Source organism: Acanthopagrus latus, chromosome 20, assembly GCF_904848185.1.
Source record: "Acanthopagrus latus isolate v.2019 chromosome 20, fAcaLat1.1, whole genome shotgun sequence".
NCBI classification, from domain to species: domain Eukaryota; kingdom Metazoa; phylum Chordata; class Actinopteri; order Spariformes; family Sparidae; genus Acanthopagrus; species Acanthopagrus latus.
The window spans coordinates 5,895,742-5,921,286 of record NC_051058.1 but is presented as its reverse complement, the minus strand read 5'-3'; the positions used below and the strand labels follow the sequence as shown (position 1 = coordinate 5,921,286).

The 25,545-nt window shown below is 40.5% G+C and overlaps 1 protein-coding gene across 1 annotated transcript in view; it reads left to right on the top strand.

Annotated features, from left to right (window-relative positions):
- The first annotated feature begins 394 nt into the window (after positions 1–394).
- Positions 395–25,545, top strand: part of pemt (phosphatidylethanolamine N-methyltransferase) — a 53,656-nt gene continuing 28,505 nt past the window's right edge. Inside the window, exons 1-3 of the mRNA XM_037082161.1 lie at positions 395–794; positions 2,749–2,856; positions 23,464–23,579. Coding sequence (XP_036938056.1) covers positions 705–794; positions 2,749–2,856; positions 23,464–23,579 — 314 coding nt within the window. The 5' untranslated portion in view covers positions 395–704. The remainder of the gene's footprint in view (positions 795–2,748; positions 2,857–23,463; positions 23,580–25,545) is intronic.

The window sequence follows — 25,545 nt, the reverse complement described above, 5'->3', positions numbered from 1 at the left end:
GTGAGCTGTGAGTAGCTGATCACAGATTCATATCTTGAGGATAACGTGTACTTAAAGACCTGCCAATCCACTTATGATAAGGTCCTCTGATTTCAATCTTAGTGGTAGTGATTCTCTTATTATATCATGTTATTTACTCATGTATATTTATCTTCACTGCTGTCACAGACTGAGCCATTAATTATGGTTTCATGTCAATGCATTTAATGATTGGTAAGATTTATCTGAAGCTAAATATAATACACGTTTATCAGTTTCAGTGCTGGGAGTTTGTCTTCAACAAGTCCCTGAATCTCTGAAAAGCCTGGATATTTTCAGCCAGCAGGTGTCGCTGTAGAGCGATAGGTAATTCATTGAATGCAAACGGTTGAACAACAGCAGAAAAGAAAAAAAAAAATCCTGCAGGTTATCATGTGTAGAAGCAAGTCCACAATTTTGAGATTTTTTAAGATTTTAAGAAGTGGCCTCGTGTGTGTGAGAAACCAATCCATGGCTTCTGGCTAAAACAAAGAAGAACCGGCGGACATCATTTCCCAGAATGCACCGAGAGGGGTTAGAGGTCATCTGGACATGTGTACTTCTCCACAGCCACTGCACCTTTCTTTCACTGAAAAGTAAGACCTTGCACCTAAAATTGTGCAATAAACCGTTATCTCCCCCGACACACAGCCTATGTGTACATAAGCGCCGGTCACTCAGGGTGGATGAGTGACAGCGACACCGCCGCTGCTGGGAACAAGCACTCTGAGCTGCTGGACTGCTGCGGAGGACTCCACAACGTCGATTATTCGAAGGTAAAAACGAAAACTGTTCATTGCGAAGCGGTTCTGCGTGTCTTGTGTGCCACACGAATCGGCGTAACTGCTCGGACGAGCCGCGAACGTCCCGAAACGACCGACCGAAAGAGTCTGCTTCGTCTCTGAGCCCCTGACAGCTCAAAAACATCCGGCTCAGACCTCTTTCAAAACAAAAGCATGCTCGCCTGCAAATCCTCCATTGACCCTCAGCAGCACAATGCCACGTCAACACAACGCAATATAAGTGTAACTTTTAAGTAAAAAAAACAAACAAAAAAAACAAACAACAAATTTTTAAAGTTGCTTTTTCAATATAAAGTGTGGCTCAGGGGTAGAGCCAGTGTTGTCATCATGGCAGCCTCCGCCATCAGCGTATGATTATATGTATGTATGAATTAACTTCATGTGACCTTCAGATTAGCCCAAGTACAGTACGCAGAGAGCTTCATGGAATGGGTTTCCATGGCCGAGCAGCTGCAGCCAAGCCACACATCACCAAGTGCAATGCAAGGCGTCGGATGCAATGGTGTAAAGCACGCCGTCACTGGCCTCTAGAGCAGTGGAGACGCGTTCTCTGGAGTGATGAATCACGCTTTTCCATCTGGCAATCTGATGGACGAGTCTGGGTTTGGAGGTTGCCAGGAGAACGGTACATTTCAGATTGCATTGTGCCAACTGTGAAATTTGGTGGAGGAGGAATTATGGTATGGGGTTGTTTTTCAGGAGCTGGGCTTGGCCCCTTAGTTCCAGTGAAAGGAACATTGAATGCTTCAGGATACCAAAACATTTTGGACAATTCCATGCTCCCAACCTTGTGGGAACAGTTTGGAGCGGGCCCCTTCCTCTTCCAACATGACTGTGCACCAGTGCACAAAGCAAGGTCCATAAAGACGTGGATGATATGTATGTATGAATTACTGTAAGTTGCTTTGGACAAAAGCATCTACTAAATGCCCTAAATGTAAATGTAAATGTAATGAAATGTAAAGTGAAAAAGTGCGTTTACTGTGCGTGTCACCTGCTGATCCAACCATTTTCTGCATTTTTATTATTTTTTTCTCATTTAATTTGTCCTGTTTGTGCCCAGAGACTATATTTGATATGATTAGGACAAATTACGCAATATTTGTCCTGATTGGTCTAAGTTTATTGGTCCTGAAACACTTAAAAGGCATGAAACAAACGTGGGACATTACGCCTCAAAGACATACTTTGTTAGTCCTTCATCTTTGACGTCAACAGGCATATGCCGAAAAAAAGCCCCAGTATTCTTCCATTCACCATCAGAAATATTGTGCGAAAGCCTGTTCTGTGTTTTATGCAGCAGCACAACAGTAGTTGTACTATGCACTAACTGGGCAATACAAACCATGGCCAAATTGGAGCTAATGTGAAGTAAATCAGGAAAAAAAAAGATGGATCCATCTGTCGAAGCTCTCTATCGTTCTAAATCTAACTGAGATATATCTGCATGTGAAGTAAGTCCAAAATTGCACAAAGGTACAGTAATCTCCAGATGAAGTTAGGAGGTTTGACTACAGACTGTGTAAAAAGTGTATTTCCGTCCACTTATGTCTTATGTTTAAATTCATTTTGTGCACAAAATGAAAATCCACAAACAAAATACTTCAAATACTTCAATATACAAATATCAAAAAATAGTTTTTGCACTTTGCTGAGGTGAATAGATATGGTGAATTGATATATTTGATATTCTCTTCCTGAAGTTCCCATTGCAGTTACTTCTGCAGTTAAGACTTGTGCAAAATAAGGATGGACACCTGCTAATGTTTTCATTCCTGTGCAGACCTCTGATGACTTTTAGCACGTTTGTCATGAGTAGCCAGCTGCACTTAAAGGATGCATCTTTGAAATAATTTGTGTTTTGAAAGTATGTTGTGTTTTTTTTTTTTCTCCTCATGATCAATCTTCACTGGGTTGTTTCTCCCAGATGGACCTGACATGGATGGAAGAACTCCTAAAACACATCAACTTTCACGACTCCAACTTTTGTATCGCCGTGGTCGCCATCATTTTCAACCCTCTCTTCTGGAATGTGGTAAGACTGACTGACTTTATATACTTCATATACTGCAGCCATTTCATATAATTAATACAGACTTTGTCAGGTTGAGATCACTGAGTTCTGGAGCATAAATAGCTGCCTAGTTTGCCAGAAATCTGATTGCATTTTGATTGCATGCAGTCAACTTTCTATATAATTGTATTGTTTTTTCTTTTGTTGTTGACTTCTTTGCTTGTTGAGAAAGCAGTCTGATTATGCAATTATCAAATATCCAATTTAATCAAGAATGGTTTTTTTTGTTGTTGTTGTTTTTTTTTTCACAAACACAAATAGCAAAGCTGTTATTGTTCTTGCCTTTGAGAAATCAACAGTTAACGTGACAAGTTGATCAATGTGTCATTGTTTGTCAGCTTCAGAAATGTTCAGAATCCCTGGCAGCCGTGCTTATAGCTTGGCCAGGTGCACAGAACTGCATAATTGGTGGGAGTTTGCTGCACGACTGACTCCCAGTGAATGGTTGGTGCACCTGGTGGCTAGGGGAAGGTTGAGTATCAAGTTTATAAAAGTATTACGTATAAGGTACTTTTACCTCCAAATTGAGTTTAGTTTAAGTACTTTGGTACATTTAATACTGTTTATTTGTTGTTAGATTAAACACGCCATCAGGTCAGCAAGCAACCTACTAGTGTGCACGCACTGTAAATTACCAACTGTCAAACAAGGAAGCAACTGGTAACGTGAGTTGTTCAAAAACTCTCTTTTTAGTAAACTCTGTGTAGACTAACAATGTTCTCAATGCTGGTGTTCAAGTGTAGAGACCCTGGTGATACTACAAGCAAAGTTTCATGTTGTGTCGAGCCTTCTTAGTGTTTTAAAAATAGCCATTTTGATGCTATCGCTAAAGTGCCCGCAGAACTCCCATTGAAAATGAGTTAGACCTGAAAACAAAAATACGGTAAATCTTAAAAGTGCCTCTAATTACGCTTTTTCATGAAGGTTAGACTCATCTACATCCACTAAAGAAGCCTAGGTTGCATTTTGGTGAAAGTTTTGCTTTACGTAAAGGAGTCACGTACCTGTATCTCCTCACTCATGTTCTTTATGTTCAAGTCACTTCGAAATGTTGAACATTATTGAGACAATGAAAAATGTAGAAAATTACTAATTTAACAATTCCCAAGAAGTTGAATTGGTGCACTGCAATTTAACATTTCTCATAATCCTCCATCAGTCTCCTCTTAAGATGTTAACCACATGTTATCCTGACCTCGTCCACAGTAAATACACTTGGCTGGCTGTAGGATTATGGGCTAAAATTGGTGTAATTTACTCGCTGTTTCAGAAATCAGCTTCACTGCCTCAGCAGGCGTATGTGTTTCATTTTCCCCATGTCCTTTAACCAACCTTTAGTGGTAACACTGACACAGTCTGCCATCACACCTGCACAGCCCAGCTCATCACACAGCAGCTGTCTCCATGCGAAAGAGAAGTCAGGTATGTGCAGTTCATCCTCAGGTGTCTGGCCTCGCACATTATCCCTAATTGGCTTTTTTGTGCCTGTTGCGTTTGGAAGATAGACAGTAAGTGGTTGTAATGAGGGTTATTAAAGCAAACAGCATTTGGACTGACGGAACTTACTTAGGTAAGACAGCCTTGGTTTTATTCTGCAGTCTTTTACAAAGTAGAGAAAGAAACCAGACACATATGATGGATGTCTGTTTGCTAGAAACAAACTGCCTTCCATCCCAGCCATTTCTTATATTTCTGATTGCGTGTCTATCACATGGGCTCAGTCAACTGCTGATGTACATCTCATTACGGCCCTAACTTGTATATTTGTCTCTGTACACCTGATCCAAAGAACATGTTCATGTCTAGTGCCAATATTTTGATGAAAGGTAATGGCCAAATACGTTTTATTCAGTCATTTGCAGCAGGTCATGCTTTTGCCTTGTTACATGGCTGCACATGTGCTGCATGTGCTGTGCTGGCACCTTGCTGCTGATAGTGCTGAAGGTTTAACAAGTTCGTGCTAACGCTGATGAGTGCGGTTAAATTTGAATGAAAAGCAGGGCTGCAACTAATGATTGTTTTCATTTTGTTTAGTTTATTCGATACATAGATTAGTTGTTTGTTCTGTAAAATCAGAAAATGGTGAAAAAATGTCAAGATGAGATCCTCAAATGTCTTGACTTAGTCTGGGAATGATGCTGATGAAAGTGGTGAGACTTGGGGGCAGCAAAAACACACTAGCACGTTATCACCTTTTAAGTTCATATGGTAAACATGTCAGCCAAGATTTGCTAATTTCACCCGAGCTGTGTATTTCTCTGTGCACTAGGTTTGTCACTCAGAACCACACCAGTCATTTGACGTATTCTTCACATGAATGTGTGAGGCTTTAAGCTTTCACATTGATATTGCGGCTTGCATACACATGTTTTTTTTTTTTTCTTCTTTTTAATCTTAGACAAAAATTCAGCAGTCTGAAATAATAAAGTCAGAAGAATCGCTCATGAGAGTAACCATGGGTTTCAGCCATAGTGGCAACATTGTCAGCACACACTGGGAAGTTTTGGAGCGACGGTGTTTTCTCGAAACTTGAGAATTTCTGATTTGTGTCTCAAGAAGGTAACGTTTTGATTTTAATGTTTCAACCTACACAAACAAACTTGTTCAAGGCTGCCTCACTGTCATGTAATTCTGACTAGTTTCTGGTGCTGGTAAATCTTTTCAGTCATGTTTTTTCCACCCACACTACCCCTCCTTTCCTACTCCTCCACAAGAATTGTGAGCAAGGAGAAAGCTTGATTTTTAATTATTATTTTTTTTTTACAATAGGTGCAGACAGCAGTGAGGAGTGCACGTGGTCCTGTTATTAGTGTACTTTTTGTACAGCTTTGCAGTATGAAATGACCCATTAGTCTGTCCCAATAATTAACCTACAACATGTACAACATGTACAAAATGTACAGCCAGCAGTTCTGTGAAGAGGCTGCACTTGTATGAGGTCACATCCAGGATGGTTGTTACTCTCAAAAGATAGTTTACTTCATTACACAGCTTCAGAGGTTGGCATCACACTAAAGCAGAGTCATTTGAATAACTTGCTTAGAACAGCAGTCCTTCAGTGAATCGTCCGTGACCTCATGATTTGATTATGACTAAATCATCAATAATTCAAATGCACAACTGTCCTGAATGCATCCCAATATCTTCTTTCCTGTGCACGTGGCTACTTTTTTCATTAGTTAACACAAGCCGACAGATAAACTACTTAAACTACCTTTTTAATAATCAATACAGCACTCTACAACACAAAAACTGCATCTTTAAAAAAAGCAGTATCTGTGTGACACATACATATGTATATGACTGTTTTCTTAATCAAATTTTTTTAATGAACTTGATCCACATAAACTTCATATTTACTAATAAGAAAAACAACTCTGTCCTCTTAGTGGCTTCGTTTGCATATCACCAAACCCCACATGCTAAACCCAAAAGTGTTATTTAAGGGAAAAGTAATGTCAGGTCTGTGGAAAATGTTAGTTAAATGCAAACAATGTACTTGTTTTTCATTGCTTTTAATACAAAAGGCTTCTTGTTGTGCGTGCCAACCCGGATGTACTGGTCCGAGGGAGACATGTTGTTGAATGCTGTGTGTCTGCATGTGGTTTGACCTCTTAAAAAAATAAATGAATAAACCTCATTGCTCTCCTCATGCTTAATATCCTACTTATGTGCTATTATGGCACATGTACTATATGTACTGTCACAGGACAAAAGAGAGTGACTCCTCACCAGCTCTTTGATAACGGAGGTAGACCTAGACTTTACATTGCACCGAACACAGTGTTCCTACTGGAACAGAGACGCAGCAAGGCCTGTTCCTGGTGTGTGTGTGTGTGTGTGTGTGTGTGTTTGTGTGTGTGTGTGCAATGCATGTGGGCACAGATCAGGATGTACCACCTCCCCGCTGACACTGCTTATCCTTTTATCTTTTCACAGTGCCATGAACACTGATCTCTCTCACACACACACACACACACACACACACACACACAGACAATTAATGAAACCTGCTGGCTTAACCTATGCTTTAAGAAAAATATCAAATGTCGGAATTTATCAGAAAACATTGAAATCAAACGTTAATTGTGTTTCGAGGCAAATGAGCCCAGAGCTGCTTTCTCTTTGGTTAAAGGATTTGGCTTGAATCAATGACACGCTGCGACAGCCGGAAAATAGAATTAGATGAAACAACAGGTGTAATTTGGACTCAGTGGGGGCCAGGAGGTCAGTGTGCCACAGAGAGGCAGTGACACATTGACCTGGTTGTGGAACGGAGCCGATCTTGCTGTCAGGCACCTCCTACGAGTGCAGCCTCGGGGGTGATAGGATCTCTGCAGGCTACAGTGACCTCAGCAATACCTGCACTGCGTGGGCTTTGAAAAGTCTATGCGTGTGCCAGAGTGTGACCTATATCATGACTCATCTTTTTGGCCACTTTTTTATACCTTGATTGTTAGCATGAGACTGACCGGAGCAAAATTAATTTCCGTTTGCCGATGGAGAAAGTCGCCCGTCTGTGTATTTCCCCACCCACAGACGAGAGTTACGTCTCTGAAAGCCTCTGGAAAGCACAGATGTCATACGGAGAGCCTGTCAGTCAGCTGGAACAGCGCTGAGCCCCCATTGCGCTCCAGCACGCAAACCTCTGTGCCTGCTGATACTAATTACACCTGTGCTGTGATTGCAGGGGCTGTCATCAGGTGCTGATGATGTCATATCCCCCCACTTAATGTGATGCTAATGACTTGCGGAGAGCTGATTTTTTGTTTTGTTTTTGTGTGCGAGAGTTCCATCGTATTCCTTCTTATTCATACCTCTGACAGTACAGATACAGCGCCTAACGTCTTTACTGTATACAACCAGGTTTCGACTGCTGTGTGGCAATGGCTGTCCGAGCATTATGGTCTTTTTCAAATGGGGGGAGATTTGTGATTTGTCTTGCAGGTGAATCATTTTCAATAAGAGGGGAATCTGATGAGTGTTGTGTTGGAGTTGTTACCAGAATGTCGCCGCAGCAGGTTTTTCTCAGTTGCCCCCACACTTTAACTGGGACGTGTGACAGAACCCTCTAAACCATGACACTATCGACCAAAAGACCGTCACATTTCCCGCAACTATAAACGCTTATTTCCCCTGTTTTCATACATGGTGAAAAACTCGACACCCAAATCTCTTCATTTATCACTGCCTGCGCCGTGCGCTCTGTTAGAAAGCACAGCCATTCAGTATCACTAACTCAAGTCATCGCAGCTGCAACTCAAGTAACACACAGTTCCTCGGGTGGAAACGGCGAGAATCGAAATTGTTCTCGCACAAGTCTCAGGATAGATAGTCAAAAGGGCATGTGAACTTGTTTTGGTACAATGAATCCATAAACATCAGAAAGCAGAGAGGGATGGTTCACTAACAGATTCAATATCCAGCCAAATCTGTGTACCTGCATATTCCCTCTCCCTAAACCCCATAAAGGAGGGTTATGTTGTTTATGTCAGATTACATGTTTTTTAGAGTTGAGAGTTTAGTTTTGACATTGGAGCTTTAAGTTTGTGAAGACGATTGTGCACTTGTGCATTTGTGGTTAGAGTTTTTGGAAATTGAGCATTATTTCTGTAAAGTTGCTCCAGGACTGTCACTGAAGCTGACCAGACTTTTTTTTTTAATGTAATGTGACTCAAGATAAAATAGAAATACACACATGGGAGACATTATTCTTTCCAAGGTTGTAAGAGGGTGAATTTGAACCCAAACAATGTTGTCCTTAACCTATTTATTTTTTCCTTCCTAATTCTAACCAAATTGCGACAAAAAATGGGGAAAAACACACGGAAAATACCAAGTTAAATTAGTGTCAGAATAAGAAGAGAACAGTATAATATTGTGTTCAAAACAGGATGGGAAACCTGGTCTACTGAGAGATAGTCCTGTATGTAACCCACCCACCCAGTCAGGACAGATTGCTCCAGGTTTGGTCTCCAACACAGTTTCGTAAATCGTGGTCCTCCTGGAGATACATTAACTTTGATGTTCCGGGACCGGGATGAGCCATAAAACTATGACATCATAAGAACATGAATGGTCTGTTTGAATGATGGTCACTCGAAGTTGATTGTGATGCTCTTTAATCATGGTCCTGTGTAATTTGTTGCGATCGTGCCCACCTTACACACACGCCCGTCCGCTACCAAAGTTCAGGTGTGTTGACCTGTTTTTCTGTGCAATCATTGGCTGAGAGGCTGAACCTGCCATTTGTAACGTAACTGAAATATCTGTTTTCTATGCAGCCAGTGGGACTCCACGGTTGTCCAAATGCCCAAAACCTGATTCCATAGGTATCATGCATAGTGTGCCTAGGTCTTAACTTATCAGAGTGCTTCACTTCCTGTCAAATCAAACGTTATTGATTATGGTTTTCATTAGTGTATAATTCCCGAAAAACTAATAATTATCGTGTTACCTTGGAATTAGCCTTGTATACCCACAGAAGGAGTGGGTCCGCGTGGAGCCCGCTAGTTGCGCCACCTTATTTTTTACAGTAGCCCAGGACAGACCAACCAGACGCTGACTCTAGCGAGGGATTCATACTTCACTCTTTCAGCTCAGACACATTACCCATCTTGATGTCTGCTTTTGCAAGTGTGTCATGGTATACTTACAACAGTTGTCCTGTCACAGAGAGGACCCCGTGCACCTCGTCTTCTCTGCCTCTTCATCTCCTTCACTTCTGCACCATTACTGTCTCCTTGCCCCCCTGCTGTTTTCTCCTTTTTCACTCTGTCCCGCTGCTCTCACCCACAATTGGTTTTGTCACAGCGAGGGCTGGTGAATCACACGGTTGTAATTTTCTCTTTTTCCTGTTTGAAGAGGCCTTCATGTACCCGCTTGTCACTCCTCTGTGATCCCCAGGGATCTTCCTTTCCACATATTTGTCATCATTCCCTCTCCATGTCCTTCGTAACTGGCCAAGTCTAAAGGAAGAGTCCGTGTGAAGATTACAAATGACAGTTTTGTAAGTCTGGAATATAATTACAACCGAACTTGTTCCAGAGTGTCTGTTCACTAATCGAGGCATGTGTCAGGCTGGACCTCACCCCGAGCGAACATCGTCTGATCCACAGGAGGAACATTAAGTCTGACCCAAATTGGCAACGCAATGACAATTCATCACGAGGGCTGGGTATCGAACCTTAGAGCATTTAGAGTGGCAATAAATGCCAATCATGTAATGCCGTTAAAATGATTGAAAGTTGTTGTTCTTTTGCTTAAACAAACACTTATGACTATAATTTCACCAAAAATGATGTTGTGATAAGACAAGAAACTTAAAATAAACCTGAAATACAAATACATTTAATAACACCTATACAGTAGTATTGTGTACTTTAGATAAGCGAATGTGCACTGTATGATACTGTCAACAAACTACTACTTCTATTACCAAGCAACTGAAACTGTTATCTGTTGGATCACATGTTACCTACGTCTGTGTCTGAATGGAATCTACCAAAACAGCTCTCTCTGTCTCTTGATTGTCATATTACCATTAATAATCCTACATGGCCACAAATACTGTAGATAGATACCAGAGGTGTGAATCTTCACTGGCCTCATGATGCATCTCATTGTATGGACTCATCACTGATCTATATTCCTCCACATGGTCGCTATTTCATCATTTAAAATCAAAGTATATCATCACTGTGTCTCTCTTTGTGTGTGTCTGTATTGCATGTGTTGATGCCGTGTGTGTTTCTGTACCGACTCATGTCTGATCTGTCATCTTACTCTAGTTTCCATCCCCCTCCCCTGTATGACTTTATCCCCCTGTAACATAGAGACATAAAGTCCTGGGAGTGGTGCTTCAGTTTGAAGTATTTTCAAGTGACACATTTGAGTCTCCTGCCTTGTGTACTTGACTAAAATTACACAGCATCTAACATAAGCTTAGTGCTCAGCGTGAACACACTATTGAAAGGCCCCTCACACCCACAAAGGTGTGCAGGGAGGCGCATGATGTCACTGGACTCCAGTGGACATCCAAAGAATTATAAAAGTGAAATTTCTCCCGCTGTGACAGGTACAAGAGAGCAGAGTGACTTTTTCCCCCTCCTTTGAGGAGATTTGCCAGTGTTTCCCTGTGAATGTTTTACTATATCACGTGGATGTGGCCGTCAAGACTGACTGTGTCCAATGCCTTGGGGGGAGCAGCAGCATGTTCAGCCAGACAGAAAGTGAATGCTGTGAAAAATAGCTAATGATATATGATGTGGCTGATAAGAGAGTCAAATTTAGTTTAACTATTATTCATGGAAATACTTACATTGTGATGAAGATGTTTCCGAAATCTCCTTTAAAATCTCACTATGCAGTTGACCAGGCATTGACCAAACTGTTCCAACTGAACGTAAAGCACAGGTGTAAAAACATTAACGATGGTACACGCCATTTAGTTATTCTGGCATGGCGTGCACACACAAGCCGGTTGACCGCTCAAAGCACACAGCCTGTAATTCACACACACATTAATACACTGATGGCAGTGGCCGCCATGCAATCTGCCAACTGCACATGAGGAGGGGTTTGTGGTTTAGTATCTTGCATAAGGGTACTTCGACCTGCAGCCGGGGGACCTCTGATAAATGAATGACCCGCAGCCATTCCCACAGATTTAACAAATTTAATCTTAACTGTGTTGAAAAATTAACCACTGGTGTGTTTGGTCCTTTTTTTGTTATAAAAGATGTAGTTTTTCAACAAATGTACAGTATGTTCATAAAAATTATTAATTAAAATGTTAATATTATTTTAAGTATAGGTATTATTTTGGTGTTGATGATGCACATCTGACATATCACTAACTTGATGTCAAAATCAGGACCAGCTCTTTTGTTTTCTTGACCTCTCTTTTTATAAGGATATAAGACAGCTCCTGCTGTTTGTTGCTCTCAGAATGGTTGGGCAGGCTCATAAGTATATATTTTTAGCCTCAGTTTCTAACACTACAGTAACGTAATTACAGACTCGAAGTTCGGGTCCATTGTGCATGACAACCTTCTGAGATGTTTATCACGGTTCCCATTTTCATCTTGCTTTTATAGATAATATGTTTTTCAGTCTTTATTGCCATGATTACATGTTGTGGCCATTAATTATCAACTGGTTGCACAAGCCTCTGTTTTGTGTGCAGAGAATTGCAATGAGAAACACTTCCTAGCACCAAGCTTGCTGATGTTATGCTGCTGCTTTCAAATGTGTTTTGGAAAATCACACCCTTCATCTCAGACAAAGGCAGGGCCTCTACTTTGTCCTTTCAAAAGGTTCAAATAAATCAATTCCTGCCCTATCGTGTGTGTGACACTGTTCCTACTGAAAAACAAGCTCATGAACTATTTCACACTCTAATTTTCAGTTTTTTTTTTGTTTGTTTGTTTTTTTGGCTGGTTCTGCACCTTATAGTCGTCTGTTGAGATTTTGACCATTCATAAATTGTTTCTACCTTGGCCTTAAGAGTCACTGAATTTGATTGAATTGAATTTTTATGAAGACAAATATACATATATTCTTTAAAAAAAAGTAGCAGAATTAATTCAAAATCTCTTCCTTAAAAACATTATTATGATTGTGAATGAATAATTTTACAATATCGGTCGAGCCCAAAAGATTGTTTGTGTATCTCTGTGTAAGAACTCTGACAGTTGCTCCGTTTAGCCACAGAAATGGATCTAAATGGGAAACCGCCGTTGTCTGTTTGCCGGTCAGTGGCGCAAAGCCTTGGAACATTTTGGAACATTTGTGCACTGTCTGTGGCATTTAAAATGTTGCAGGTACCACACTATATATTTAACTTATATGTTACCACAGGTCCTTAAAAAATTGCCCAGTGTGGCACAGCTCGGGCTTGGCAGGCTAATACTCAGTGCAGTGTAGTGAAGGAAATGCTGAAAGGAAAGGTTAGGACCACAGATAATTCATTTTTTTTTTTACAGTACATTTAATTTGTGTCGCTCATCATTGTGAATCAGTTTCTTGGACAACAAGAATGTACAGTAATTCCTGGGGTCAGTGACTGGAGAGGTAAAACCAGATGGAAACCGTTGGTCTTTGCTGAGATGATATCTGTACAGTTTGAGGATGGTACCACGTTCAGATTGAATGGTCTCCTTTCTCTGGATGGATCCAGGTTGTTGCTGTCTCAGCCTCTGAAGTTATATTCAGAACTGTTTCAAAGTCAAATCGGCTCCGACAGGGAGGAGATTAGATCGTGTCTTGGGCTAAGATGTCACGCTGACACTTACACGCTGGGAGAAAAGTGGTCACCCTGTTCTTTGTCGTCTTATCTAAATGCCTTAGGCTGACATCTCAGGAGGAATCACATGGACATGATGTCAAGCATTAGATATGAGGATGTGGGACCTAACTGTGCAACTGTAACGGAAGGATTGCTGCACAAGCCATACTCTGTGGACCTTCAAAGTAATTCTCTTGTACAGCCCGAGTGGCTTGGGTAAGATGTTGGAAACTCTAATGTCTAGTTAGAAACCGATGAAAATGAAAATATATATCTTATATCTTAAAAGTGTCTCCTTCATCGTAATTATGCTTTTACATAAAGGTTTGACTCGTACATTCACAAAAAAAAAGCATAGGTTGCATTTTGGCAAGAGCTTCACCTGAAGGGGCTGCTGATAACAGCCAAGGGCCAGAATAGTAACGTCTGAATGTGTCATCACTGTTGAAACCCATTAAAAGAACTTGATTGAGTGACGCTGAAGGAAATGTGTGAGTGTCATTTAATTCAGTATGGCTTGAGAAATTACAGAGGACAGCTGAGAGAAAATAATAAAAATAAATAAATAAATGAAAAAACACACAAAAAAAGGGAATATCGAAAGCTAACAAAGAGGAAAAAACAATGAGATGTCGATGTTACATCTACAAACTTAAAAACTCTAAATGCTGGGAAAAGTAGAAATGCAAATGCAAACTTTGCTTTGATAATGAGAATGAAGATCCTCACGCCACCTCGAAATACTTCAAGTACTCTACCTACATTTGGAGTTCCTCCATGAAGGTGCAAAAAATGATATGGGAAATGACTATTAAAGGTATAATCATCTTGAAACGTACAATTCGGACTAAATCCACATGCATGCTCAGGAATGTGGATATACTGTAGATATTTTTGTTGTGATGAAACTCATTAGTTTACATGTTGTCATGACAGCTCTGGCAAAAATGAAATTCAGCAATAAACATTCAGCAGATTATTTTTATGGTCTGACGCACAAGTGTTGCGTACATGGGATCATATCGTCTTTGTGAAGAGACCGCAATCTTAGTGGCAGTTATATTTAGGATGATTATTAGCTGAAGACATTAAAGTGTCAGAGTTTGGTTGGATTCAGCTGGTGTGTGTGTGTGTGTGTGTGTGTGTGTGTGTGTGTGTGTGTGTGTGTGTGTGTGTACGTGTGTGTGTCCTTTTTATGAACCAGGATTAACTTTAGTTCTCAAGTGACAACATTTAGTGTCATTAATTAACACAAAATGAACATTAATTTGTAGTTAGAATTTTGGCTGATCTTCATCCTCGAGCCCGTCAAGTGTTTTGGTTCAGTGTTCAAATGAATGAGTGATCATCACACCAGCCTTTTGATACAGTCTATTGCCTTTCACTAAACGCTGCTCCTCTTAGCCTATTAACTGTCAGTACAGCTGTCAGGCTCTCTAATGAAGCTCTGCACAGTGTTTTTTTTGTGGAAACAGCGGTAGATTTGCCCATCCAAATTCATGGTCATTTTTGAAACAATTTTTGATTTTACAGAAATCTGTCAGCAGAAATGACAACTGTCCAGGGCAGATTGTATTGACATTTGATTTCTCCTCCTGTGTCCCTTTGTTGGTTAGTTTTGGTTAGTTATTCGCTTCTGCCACTATGTTTTTAGTTTTGGAGAGGCGAAGAAACCTTTGATCCAGTAGTGTACATATTCGTTGGCTTCGTCTGCAGTCAGATGATGCAGACCACTGTTCCTTTTTTTCTCTGCTTTTATAAGTAATTGCTCAAACAAAATCCACCCTCTCACTGTGCCCTCAGAGGCTGAGGTCAGCCTCCGTTGAACAGTTAGTTGCCATCCGGTGCATGCCTTCTCAACCTGCCCGTATGTGGCGATGAAGCTGATAGAGCAAACAACATATTCAACGTCATCTGATCTTCTCCCTGCATATGCAGTTGGTCTGATTCATCTGGTTTGTGCTGCCCGGTGACCTACATCTACGGGAACACAGTTCTCATCAGCTCATGCTGTCCATGTCGTCTGGTATAGTGGCGGTTAGTGACGTGCAGCTGAAGTTGTCTGATGGTCAGCAAAGGCCAGGAAAAATTGATTGCAAAAAATGATTGCAAATGCCTTTTGAGCCAGAGAAAGCAATGAATGGGCAGCCATCTTAAATTATCTCCCACCTGGTTTCAGTACTTTTTTTGATGCATTTTTTAGACATTTAGATGATTAGATTGACATTAGATTGGAGCTCACGTACAATTTTATTTGGTACACATGTTTGAAATAGGGTCAATGGGACACAAAAGGCTAAGCAGTCTGACAGTCAAACACTCGGCTGGTTCTCGGAGGCAAGACCAACAAGTAGCTCACCCTTAAACTTGATCTGTGCTTGAATCAGTGTGGTACTTACAGTTTAAGCTCTGCTTAGATGTATGCCCCATGACATAACCCACGCTGTAGCCCATGTCTACACCTTAGCCTACCCCATAGTATATGCCATAATCTAACATGCTTCCCCAGTTTCCCCAATAAACACACTGACCTCTTCAGCTGTTGCTGTTCTTGGGTCACACTCCTCTGGAGCTTTTCTGGAGCTGGAGTGTGTCTCTTGGCTACTCACAGTGGACAGGCCGGATGTCTGAAGTGTGACAAATGCCACCTTGTCAAAAGCAAGTCCTGGATTCAAGCTTGAAAGCTGGAATTGCAACCCTCCCTACGGACACTCGGCCTCTCCACTCTGCCTAACCTTAAGGCACAATACACAGAGATCTGTGTGTTTACTGGGGCACCGCTGTATCACTGCTGCCAGCAATACAGATGCATCAGTGCACGTGTAAATGCTTACAATAGTGCAGGCCACTTGTGTAGGTTCCAGCATAGGCTCTGCATAATACCTTGTAAATGACCTTGGGCATGATACTGAACTCCAAGTGGGTCAGTGTGTGAGTGGGTTAGCATCTCAATATTGTAAGTGTTGAAACATCAATCCTGATGCGCACGTAGGCGCCCTGCATGGAAACCTACACCATCAGTGTATGATCGTGTGTGAATGGGGGAATTTGGCATGTGTTGTAAAGGGCTGTGATTGTTCAGTACACTAGAAAAGCATTCCATAAAGGCAGGGTTATACAAGATAGGAAAACTGATGGACAGTGCTATAGAAACTGTAAAGACTAGTTTTTCGTTTGTGATGTTCTTGCACGAATGATAAGGTACTGTAGTACTGCAGATCAACTAATATTTTTTCTTGAGTTTAAAGCTGTTGGTATGAAAGAATGTTTTTGTCGCTGCGTCTGCTGGATGTGTCCGTAGGCAATGTCTCTCAAATACTGCAGTCATATGAACTTGTTAAAGTGTACTTTATCAGTCAGTGGCAGTTGTGTTATGTTTTTGTCTTTCTGCCCTCAGATAAAAAACATCCCTTAGTGTTACGCAGCCTGACCTCAAAAGACTGTTAAACTAAAGATAACAGATATCAGTAGTTGATTAACAGTAAGTCATTAATAAAATTCATATATATATTTGGTTCAGCCAGGTACGCGGTATAGATATTCATGACTCCAGTGAACAACCAAAGATTTTCGGCATTGTTTCATGTTTTTATTCATTTGACTCAATTACGTTGATTGCCTGGGTGATCCGACCTCAGAAGTCCCTACGCAGTGTGGGCTAAGCGTGTGTGGTTGTGTGAGTCACATTGGTTGGCATTGGAAGCCATTCACATTCAGGAATCCGTTCTGCTCGTTGAATTTCTGCGCGCTTAAGATGAAGGACAAAGACATATTTTTTGGGGAAATTGCCTAAATGTTCGACATAGTCTTCAAGTCATAGGAGCTTGCAAATCTGAAGATAAGAAAAAGACAACAACATATTCATTTTACATAATATTCTCAGTCGATGTCCTCAATTTACTACCCTAATTGCTGAGAATAAAGGGTGGGAATGGCTCCAACGGTGAGCTGACGTCAGCTGTTCTCACGCAGTGTAGGCTCAAGTTTGTGTGCGTGTGTGTATGAGTCACATTGAAAGCCATGTTGGAATTGTCTTCTTCTTTTTTTTCCAATTCATTGAAATGTACAGGAAAAATCCTCTTCCTCTCGTATTTCACAACTCAACTCGTAACTGTGTTGTGATTTACTGTGAGTTCAAGTTGTGGCACATAGCTTGTTTATAAAATCATATGAAAGTACAATAACATCTACTGATTTCTTTTCAAAGGGTCGATACCACTGTCCATTAGCAGTAATCAAGGAAACTGATATTTTGAACTGACATACATTTCCAGTTAAAACAACCATCTTAATGTCAAAAATGCCAACATTTTGAATAAACAGTGACTAAAATTGACCCAAGTCTGTACTTCACTACAATTTTAAGGGTAGTTTACTTTAGTATATCCATTTTCTGCTACTTTATAGTTCCAACCCCCCTAAGCCCTATCGATAAATCATCCCATCCCATAAGGCTTAAGACTTTCAGTAGTTACAAAATCTAAAGATGTCTGTCCTCATGAACAGATCAGAAAAGTGTCATTTCACCAAGCAGTCAGCATCAGTACAGTTGATTTTGTCACAAACTGAAAGTGGTTACCTTGAAGCTGCTTGGCTCCGACTACAATTATTGACCGCAGTGGAAACACAAAGCAGATCCGTATGGTTACCAGGGGTTACGTATGGTTCCAAGGGCAAATATACCCAGAATACTTCAATGGAAATGCTGGTCTGTCTTTTTCACGAGGAAAGGTGATCAATGTCAAGAAGCCAAATCACAGGGTGACTCAGATGTTGCTGTACCTGATGATACAAAACAAGCCACCATGTAAGACTTTCTACTCCTGCAGTTCCTTCATTTTCTGTTTGAAAGTATTCGACACTGTTTTCCTTTTACGTGTTTTGTATTCAGTCCAGGTCAGTCTGATGACCCCAGCGATACAGGGAGAGCAGCTGGTTCCATAATCATGACGTCTGCATGTATTTATTTTGAGTTTTTCGGAGCCTGTAAGCATTTCGGCTGAATCATTGTTGATGATATAATCAGGCAGATATAATAGGTTAGACCTCCTACCTCGGCCTGGAGGTGGAATAGATGCAGCCATAACAGAGGTTTCATCTCATTAGGCTTTAACTCACATGAAAGAAATGTCTCAAGGGCAACACTTACACATGGTTAATGGGGAGTAAAATGACATAATTTATGTATTTTCCCAGTCCAGTGAAGTCCACATTGAGTTTCATTATTTCATTTATTTTTCCTTCAAAGGGACAATGTATAGTCATGCAGTAAATGAACTTCAGAGACACTACTATGATAGCATCAAAATGGCTATTTTTAAAACACTAAGAAGGCTCGACACAACAGAAGGTTTTTGAACAACTCACTTTACCAGTTGTTTTTTCCACTCGCCGCCATCTTGCCAGTCGAGAAGTGTCAATCTCTGAATGCGATGCAACAGGGAGGAGGATTTAAGATTTCCCCTCCCTTATAAATCGGACTGTTCTACAGACTTTTTTTTCATGTCCCCAAAATCAACTGGGAGCGGCGACCCACCCCAGCAGCAGGCCTTAGGAGTTTTCCACCTTTACTCTCCTCATACACTGCATGGCTAAAACTTCCATGGTTCTGTTCTTAGGTTTTTAAGTGTTTTTCTGAATTTAATTTGTCTAATTGCTCCCCAGTATTTTCCTCACTGCCGCTGACAAAATGTCCATAAATCCCCAGATATTTAAATATTCAATCATTCCTGTCTGAACTGATTTAAACAGGGTGCCGCAGGTGTGCATGTGATCCATCGATGTTCCTGTTCTCTCTGCTCGTCACTCCGGGACGGCACACACCCTCGTATTAATACACTTGGGTAAGCGTGTGTGTGCATTCGCGCCTGTGTGCAGGTTGTCCTCCACTGCACACAGCTGTACATTGACATAATGGATCAACACCAAGCTGTCAATCAGGCTAACAGAGGCATGGTGTAGCCAGGAGATTTTGTCCTTAGAGGGGCTGAAAATTACCACAAAGATGCTCCAAAGCACTGACAGTATTATTACTTACATTGTGCTTGAGGTTTTGCTGCCATTGTGTATGAGGGTCTGACTAGGTGAGAATGAATTGGAGGGTGCTTTTAGCTTTATTTTCCTATTTTTGCTACTTGGATGTTCTCCTATCAGTGTACATCAAAAGTCCCTCCTCCTTGGATGTCTTGACTTCAGGCCCATTGATGTACCCCCTATCCCAGATTTAAGTGGGCTGATGGGGGCGCAGGAGGAGCCTGTTACCTAAGCCTTGATTTAATTTGTCTTGGAGAGCTGCTAGTTCTGCCAAAGCGGCGCCACTGTCTGTACTCTCTCTGCCTTCTGTTATTTCCATGGCTTTATTGATGATTTGATAACAGCATCAGTAGTCTGTCTGAAGAACATCGGAGTATTTTTAGTGTACTCTGTTGTCCGCTTGAGGGTTGTAAATCACGTTGGATGACTGCGGGGGGGCCTGCAGTCCCGTCTCTGCTTATGACTAAAGCCTACTGGTTTGGTGGATTAATAGAAAACAGATTCATTGAATCTATTTGTCTCTGCAAATCAAATTATATAAAAAATGTGTGAAATTCAAAAAAGCTAACACAAAGATTTATAAATTAAAGGAGTTTTAAATCAATTATCTGTGACCAAAGATATATTAAAATAATTCAAAAATTAATAAAATGTTCTGCTTTTATTTGTATGATGTCCATTCTTATTTTGAGTGTATCACATTCATATGAACATTCCAGATATGGGACTGAACAGACTTTTAAGATTTTGATTTATATTATTAATAACATTTGTACATAATGATTTTGTCACTATGGACTATTAAGTTTCTTTGAAAAAGACAATTTCCGGTGTGATTCCATTTGCCACACATAGGCATGCATTATTCATGAACGCCAGTGCATCATTTTTATTGAGAAAATTGAGAAAAGCAATAACAGTATGATGTCAAGTGCTGCCAAAGATTTTTTAAATATTTAGCAACTAAGAGCACATTGCAGGGTTAAAATGTGGTTAAAGAGGAAAGAACTGGTCACTGTCTAAAGCAAACACATTATATTGAGAAACATAATGAAAGTCTTAGTTTATGAGTTCTAAATATTGGTCACTGTCAAAATGTGTAAAATTATTATTATGATATAATAATATATATTATTATAGTATAATTGATTATTATATGATGATTGATTATTCTAAATGTTCAGCCACCAACCCGTCACATGATTCTTATTCAAATACTTGACAACGACTGTTAGAAAATTATATTTTTTGTCTAAGTAACAGGCAAAAACTACTTTGTCCTTCAATTTCAACCTTCTTTTGCTTTCGGTCAATTTGAAAACCTTATGTGTCATGATACCAAGTGCAGAGTGAGTCTTTTTACAGCAGCTTGTTAATTAGAAACAGGCCTCTTTAATCAGGTACAAATGTCCCCACATCTGTTAAGTATTTCTACACATGCAGTATATATGCTTGTCTGCACATTTATACAACCCTTATTTGTGTTTTCTTCTCCTCTGCTTCTTACCGCAGCAGCGTCTGCATCACATGGAGTTTTGATCACCCTTTCATTGCATTATAATACAGTACATTGTAATTGGACAGGTTGTTAATGCTGTAATCCCTCCCCGGTTGCCCCAGTCATCCTATTTTTGCTGTTGACACGAATCTTAGGGAGAAACACAATAATGTGTGATTACACAATACTAAGTTTCAGAGTTCACCCTCACATGAACCAACAGCTTAGTCACCTACGTCACTGACAGCGATCACAATACATCTCTTGGCATATAGTTATACATTTTATATTGCATGCAATTTTCTCTCCTCTCCATGTGAACAATCTCCATCTAACTCTAAGCCTTTTCTCTATTCTACTTTCATATAGATCTAGATGTTCAGTTGGAGCCTAAATTGTGGTTTTGTAAAGGATACTTGAATGGTTATGTGATGTACTTCCTCTTCTTATGACAATTTTCTCTTATTACATAGCTGCCATGTCTTTTTTGATATAGCCTGTGTCTTTTAAAGTTTGATGTACTTGGAAATGTGTTCGGAAGAGACATGTCCACAAGCATACCGCAACAATAAGAAGCCAAATGTGTTTTCTGTTTGTTGTTGTGGTTGGATATTATTTATTTTTAAAGATGCCTCTAAAATAGAAATAACACGCCAAACAGAGGCTAGCCTGTGAAAAGTCCAACCTCTACCTTGTGCTGTTGTATCTCAGCAGTTATTTAGTGATCTCAGTGAGTAACTGATTACTGATCTTAAGATGAAACACAATAATGTGTCGTAACACAATAGGCAGATTGAGAGCTCACCTTCACTCGGATCCAAACTTGAGATTGCCGCGTGAAGTGGCCAGATAGTCCTCGTTATTTATGACCTTAGTGTTTTTCTCCTACCGACACAAATTGTATGTAGAACTTGAGAATTGACCCTTAGTTCGAATAAATTGTTTTATCCTCCAAAACATTTCTTCTATATTTATAAAAGCAAAGAATGGACAGCATTGTATATAGAATTTATTATTTATTATATCATGGCTTTATTCTCCACTCTCCGCCCACTCCAATAACAAGACTGTCTAACACAAAAGTAGCGTCCCCATAAGTGAAACTTAAGTGTGACCGCATTTCTGTCAATAAACTGAGACTGTTATGTAGCATAGCCAGCTAACTAATGTGTGGAGAATCTAAAAAGTATATAGTTTGAGCTGAAAATATGCTAACGTGAAGATTCAATGAATGTTAGCAGACCAATAGGCATCAGCTAATGTTAGCTTGCTCTCTTGATAGACCACATAACTACATTTACAAGAAAAAGAGCCAAATAAGCCAAAATAGGGCTAATGCTAGCTCGATATGTTAGACTTGAAGACTGGATTTAGGAGAAATGTGCCCGCTGAAAGGCAAATTTAGTCTTAGCTGTCCAAATAAAATCAGTTGATGCTTAATATCTTGTTAGAACTGAAGATGGGATGCAAGAGAAAACGTGCCAACAGAAGGTAAATTCACTGTTAGGCCAGCAGTTATTGAAGTTAGCTTGACATCTTTATAGATTGGGATAGTAGAATACAAAGATGACAGCAGAAAGGTGAATTTTGTATTTGTGCAAATACCAGTAGCTAATGTTAGCTCGATATCTTGTTTGACTAGAACACTGTATTCTGTTTTAAAGAGTGAGAACAGAAAGGTGAGCCAGTGTTGGCTGACAAAATACCAACTAGGCATGCTCTTACATGATGTCTCACATTTATACTGCATATAAACATTGAAATGCGCTTTGTCATCTTTTCATCTCTGCATTCACAAACGTGTTACCTGGCAGGAAAATGCAAACCATGAATCCCTCCGTTGGTACCATTCTTTTCCTCTCTCTGGCTTGCTGTTTGCTACTGTCCTGCAGAGCAGACCTTAATATAATCAACCTCTTGTTCACTCAAGTCTGAGTCACATAAGTGCTCAAGTGATTTGACTTTAATTACATAGCAGTCATCTTCTTTTGGCATGGACAGAGAGAGAGAGACATCAGGGAGAAGCTGCCAGCGGCTGCGGTGAAAAGACAGTGGATGTGTGGTGCTGGGGAACATGGGAAGGGAGAGTTAAGTGTGATTCCTGCCTTCCCATCACTTCTACAGGGTGCTCATCGACCAACACATTTTTATATAAGTCTGTCCAGATGTCGTGTTCCTTTCTCCACTCAGTTTCTTTTCTCAACGTATAAAGTTCATTTCCTCGAATCTTTATTGATTTCCCCCTTTGTGTTTCTATCCTTCCTCTCATAGCAAAACATGGCCAAAAAAAAAAGACTCAGACGTTGCCACGGCAACGCATTTTCTGTGTTTCATTTACGCACTTCCTTAGCCCACAGTCTGTCCATCAAACAGCCCTCTCTGTCAGTAATGTCAGAGACAGACAGGTTCACCGTGTAGACAGACAGGTCAAATGCTTTTAAAGTTGCGTAACTGGTAGGAGCTGAATGTTTTCTATTTTCAGAGTGCATCTGAGCAATTGCTGCTGTGACCACCACTTACATAAGATCTATTGCTGCCCTTTACCTGTGGGATATGCATGAAAACTGTAAGAAAACTGTAGAAAAACCTCCGGCATGCTTTGTCGTTGTGTCTCATTTTAGGTTTCCCAACGATTAGCAGTATTAATCAGTTCATCCGTATGCTGACATACACAAAACTGTTGTTGTTTTCCGGACCGTTCACCTCCACATATTAACGAGACCTCCGCCTTTCTGTTGTTTTATGTCAGGTGGCGAGATGGGAGCACCGCACACGGAGACTGTCCAAGCTCTTTGGTAGCCCCTACCTGGCCTGTTACTGCCTGGGCTTTGTCATCATTCTGCTCAACGTGTACCGCAGCCACAGGTGAAGCCCACACTTTGTGCTGCTAGCTAGTAATTTACAGATATTTTCAAACTTTATATTTTAGAGTTTATTCTCGATACATCATGTCTTAAATTTGCTTTACTTTCTTAAAGTGAAACTCTCGCCAACATGCAACTTTGGCCTTTTTTTTGTGAATGTATATGAGTCAAACCTTCATGTAAAAGCATACTTACGACGAAAGAGGCAGTTTTAAGATTTACCGTATTTTTGTTTTCGGGACAAACTGGGAGTGTTGCATTTTGGCGTGAGTTTCACTTTAATTAAGCCTATTTTAACTTTTACCATCGGCCAAATCTCTTCTGCAGTGACCATGAAATGAGAGAGCTTTAGCTTTCATATACTCTAAAAGAACAGCATCCCCTACCTTTAAGATGCTGTCAAGAAAATCCATCAAATTTTATGACCACTCCATCCTACCGACTACAAATCAGAATGAAGGCCTGTCTTATATAACTGTTCACTCATTAACACGTATTTTTTTTCTTTGTTTGTTCCTACCAAACCGAACGTCTATGATAATCCTTTGATCGTTCCGTTCAGTTTCTAAGAAGACTGACTGTTTTTAACTTGCATCCTTCTTTTTTTAAAAAAAATATCCCTTATTCTTATGCTTCTTCATCGTTCTTCCACTCCTGTGTCCGTTTGTCCTTCCTTTCTCCCGTCCTAATCTGTGCCTACGGTTCTGTTTGTGCCAGTGTCCCCCCCCCCGCCTGCTATCATGCAGTACCCAGTGGAAATACAAGCTCCCACACCTCCCACCATGGATCAAAATGGTGACAACGCACCCCGCAACGAAACCACACATATACAGTATGCCAGCAAGCTCCCAAAGGATGTCTGTTACCAGGCAACAACGCGGTTGGAACAAGCTGCGTCGAAGCGATAAATTGTCTTGCCAGCTTTCTCTTCTGAGGAGAATATTTATCAACACACAGTGCAACCCGAGATCCTAAAAATAGTTGTGACTTTACAGTTTATTCACTCCGAGGAACGGGAGATATGAATGAAGTGAATAATGGCTAGTTCTGTCCTTAAGCCGTAATCATATTAGAGTAACTCTTGAAAAATAACCTGTAACACGTGACATGTTTTTAGTTGCACCGTTACGCAGTAATAACCAAGAGATTCCAGTGACTAGAGGGAAATGTAAAATAATTTTATGTCATTTTGCTGGTTTTCTGGCAAGTATAAAAGCACATGCTTGCACGTGCCTCTAATTTGTGTCTTATTAAAGCAGAGCCCCACTATTTTACACATAAAGGCCTGTTTGGTCGTCATGGGACGTACTCTAAAATTGTACAAAACGTGGATGTAGTCTCCATGATAACACCCATAGGTTTCTGAGGACGCTCAATGGGGTGGCTCTGGCCGTCACCACCTTGGCAGTGACCGACTTTTGCTAAACTCTGGGCTTAACCCAAAAACGGGCCAAGAGGTGCAGTGTGGTGAAGCAGAGGCAAGCCGAACAAAGCTGGGTTGCTGACAGCTAGCTTGGAAGCCAGTTAGACAGGTAGCATGTAGCTGCCGTTCAAATGCACCCACAGCCTTAGTAATGCATAGCTTTAAGCCTTAATGTTAAAGGAACCATTATGTTTTATTTGTACCAGGTCGTTTCATACCCAGCGCCCGTGTTGTGTAAATAGCAAATGTTCTCGCGCCTCTGGGCATGTTTGTCTCAGGTGTGGTCAAGTGCGCTGATGGTGGATTGCTATCTTGAGGCAGCAGAAAGCAACAGTGCAATAGACCAACAAAAAGCTGAGCTAAAGTCAAAAGTGCAGTCGCTGCCATTTTAAGGACGCATTAGATGCGCCTACACAGGTGAGTTCATACCATTCATTCACTCTGATTTAATGATTTCAGAGGCTGCTTTCAGTTATTTTTTAACATTTCCATGAACACGGTAAGGTACTGTAACAAATATCATGGCTCATTTAATCAACAGTCA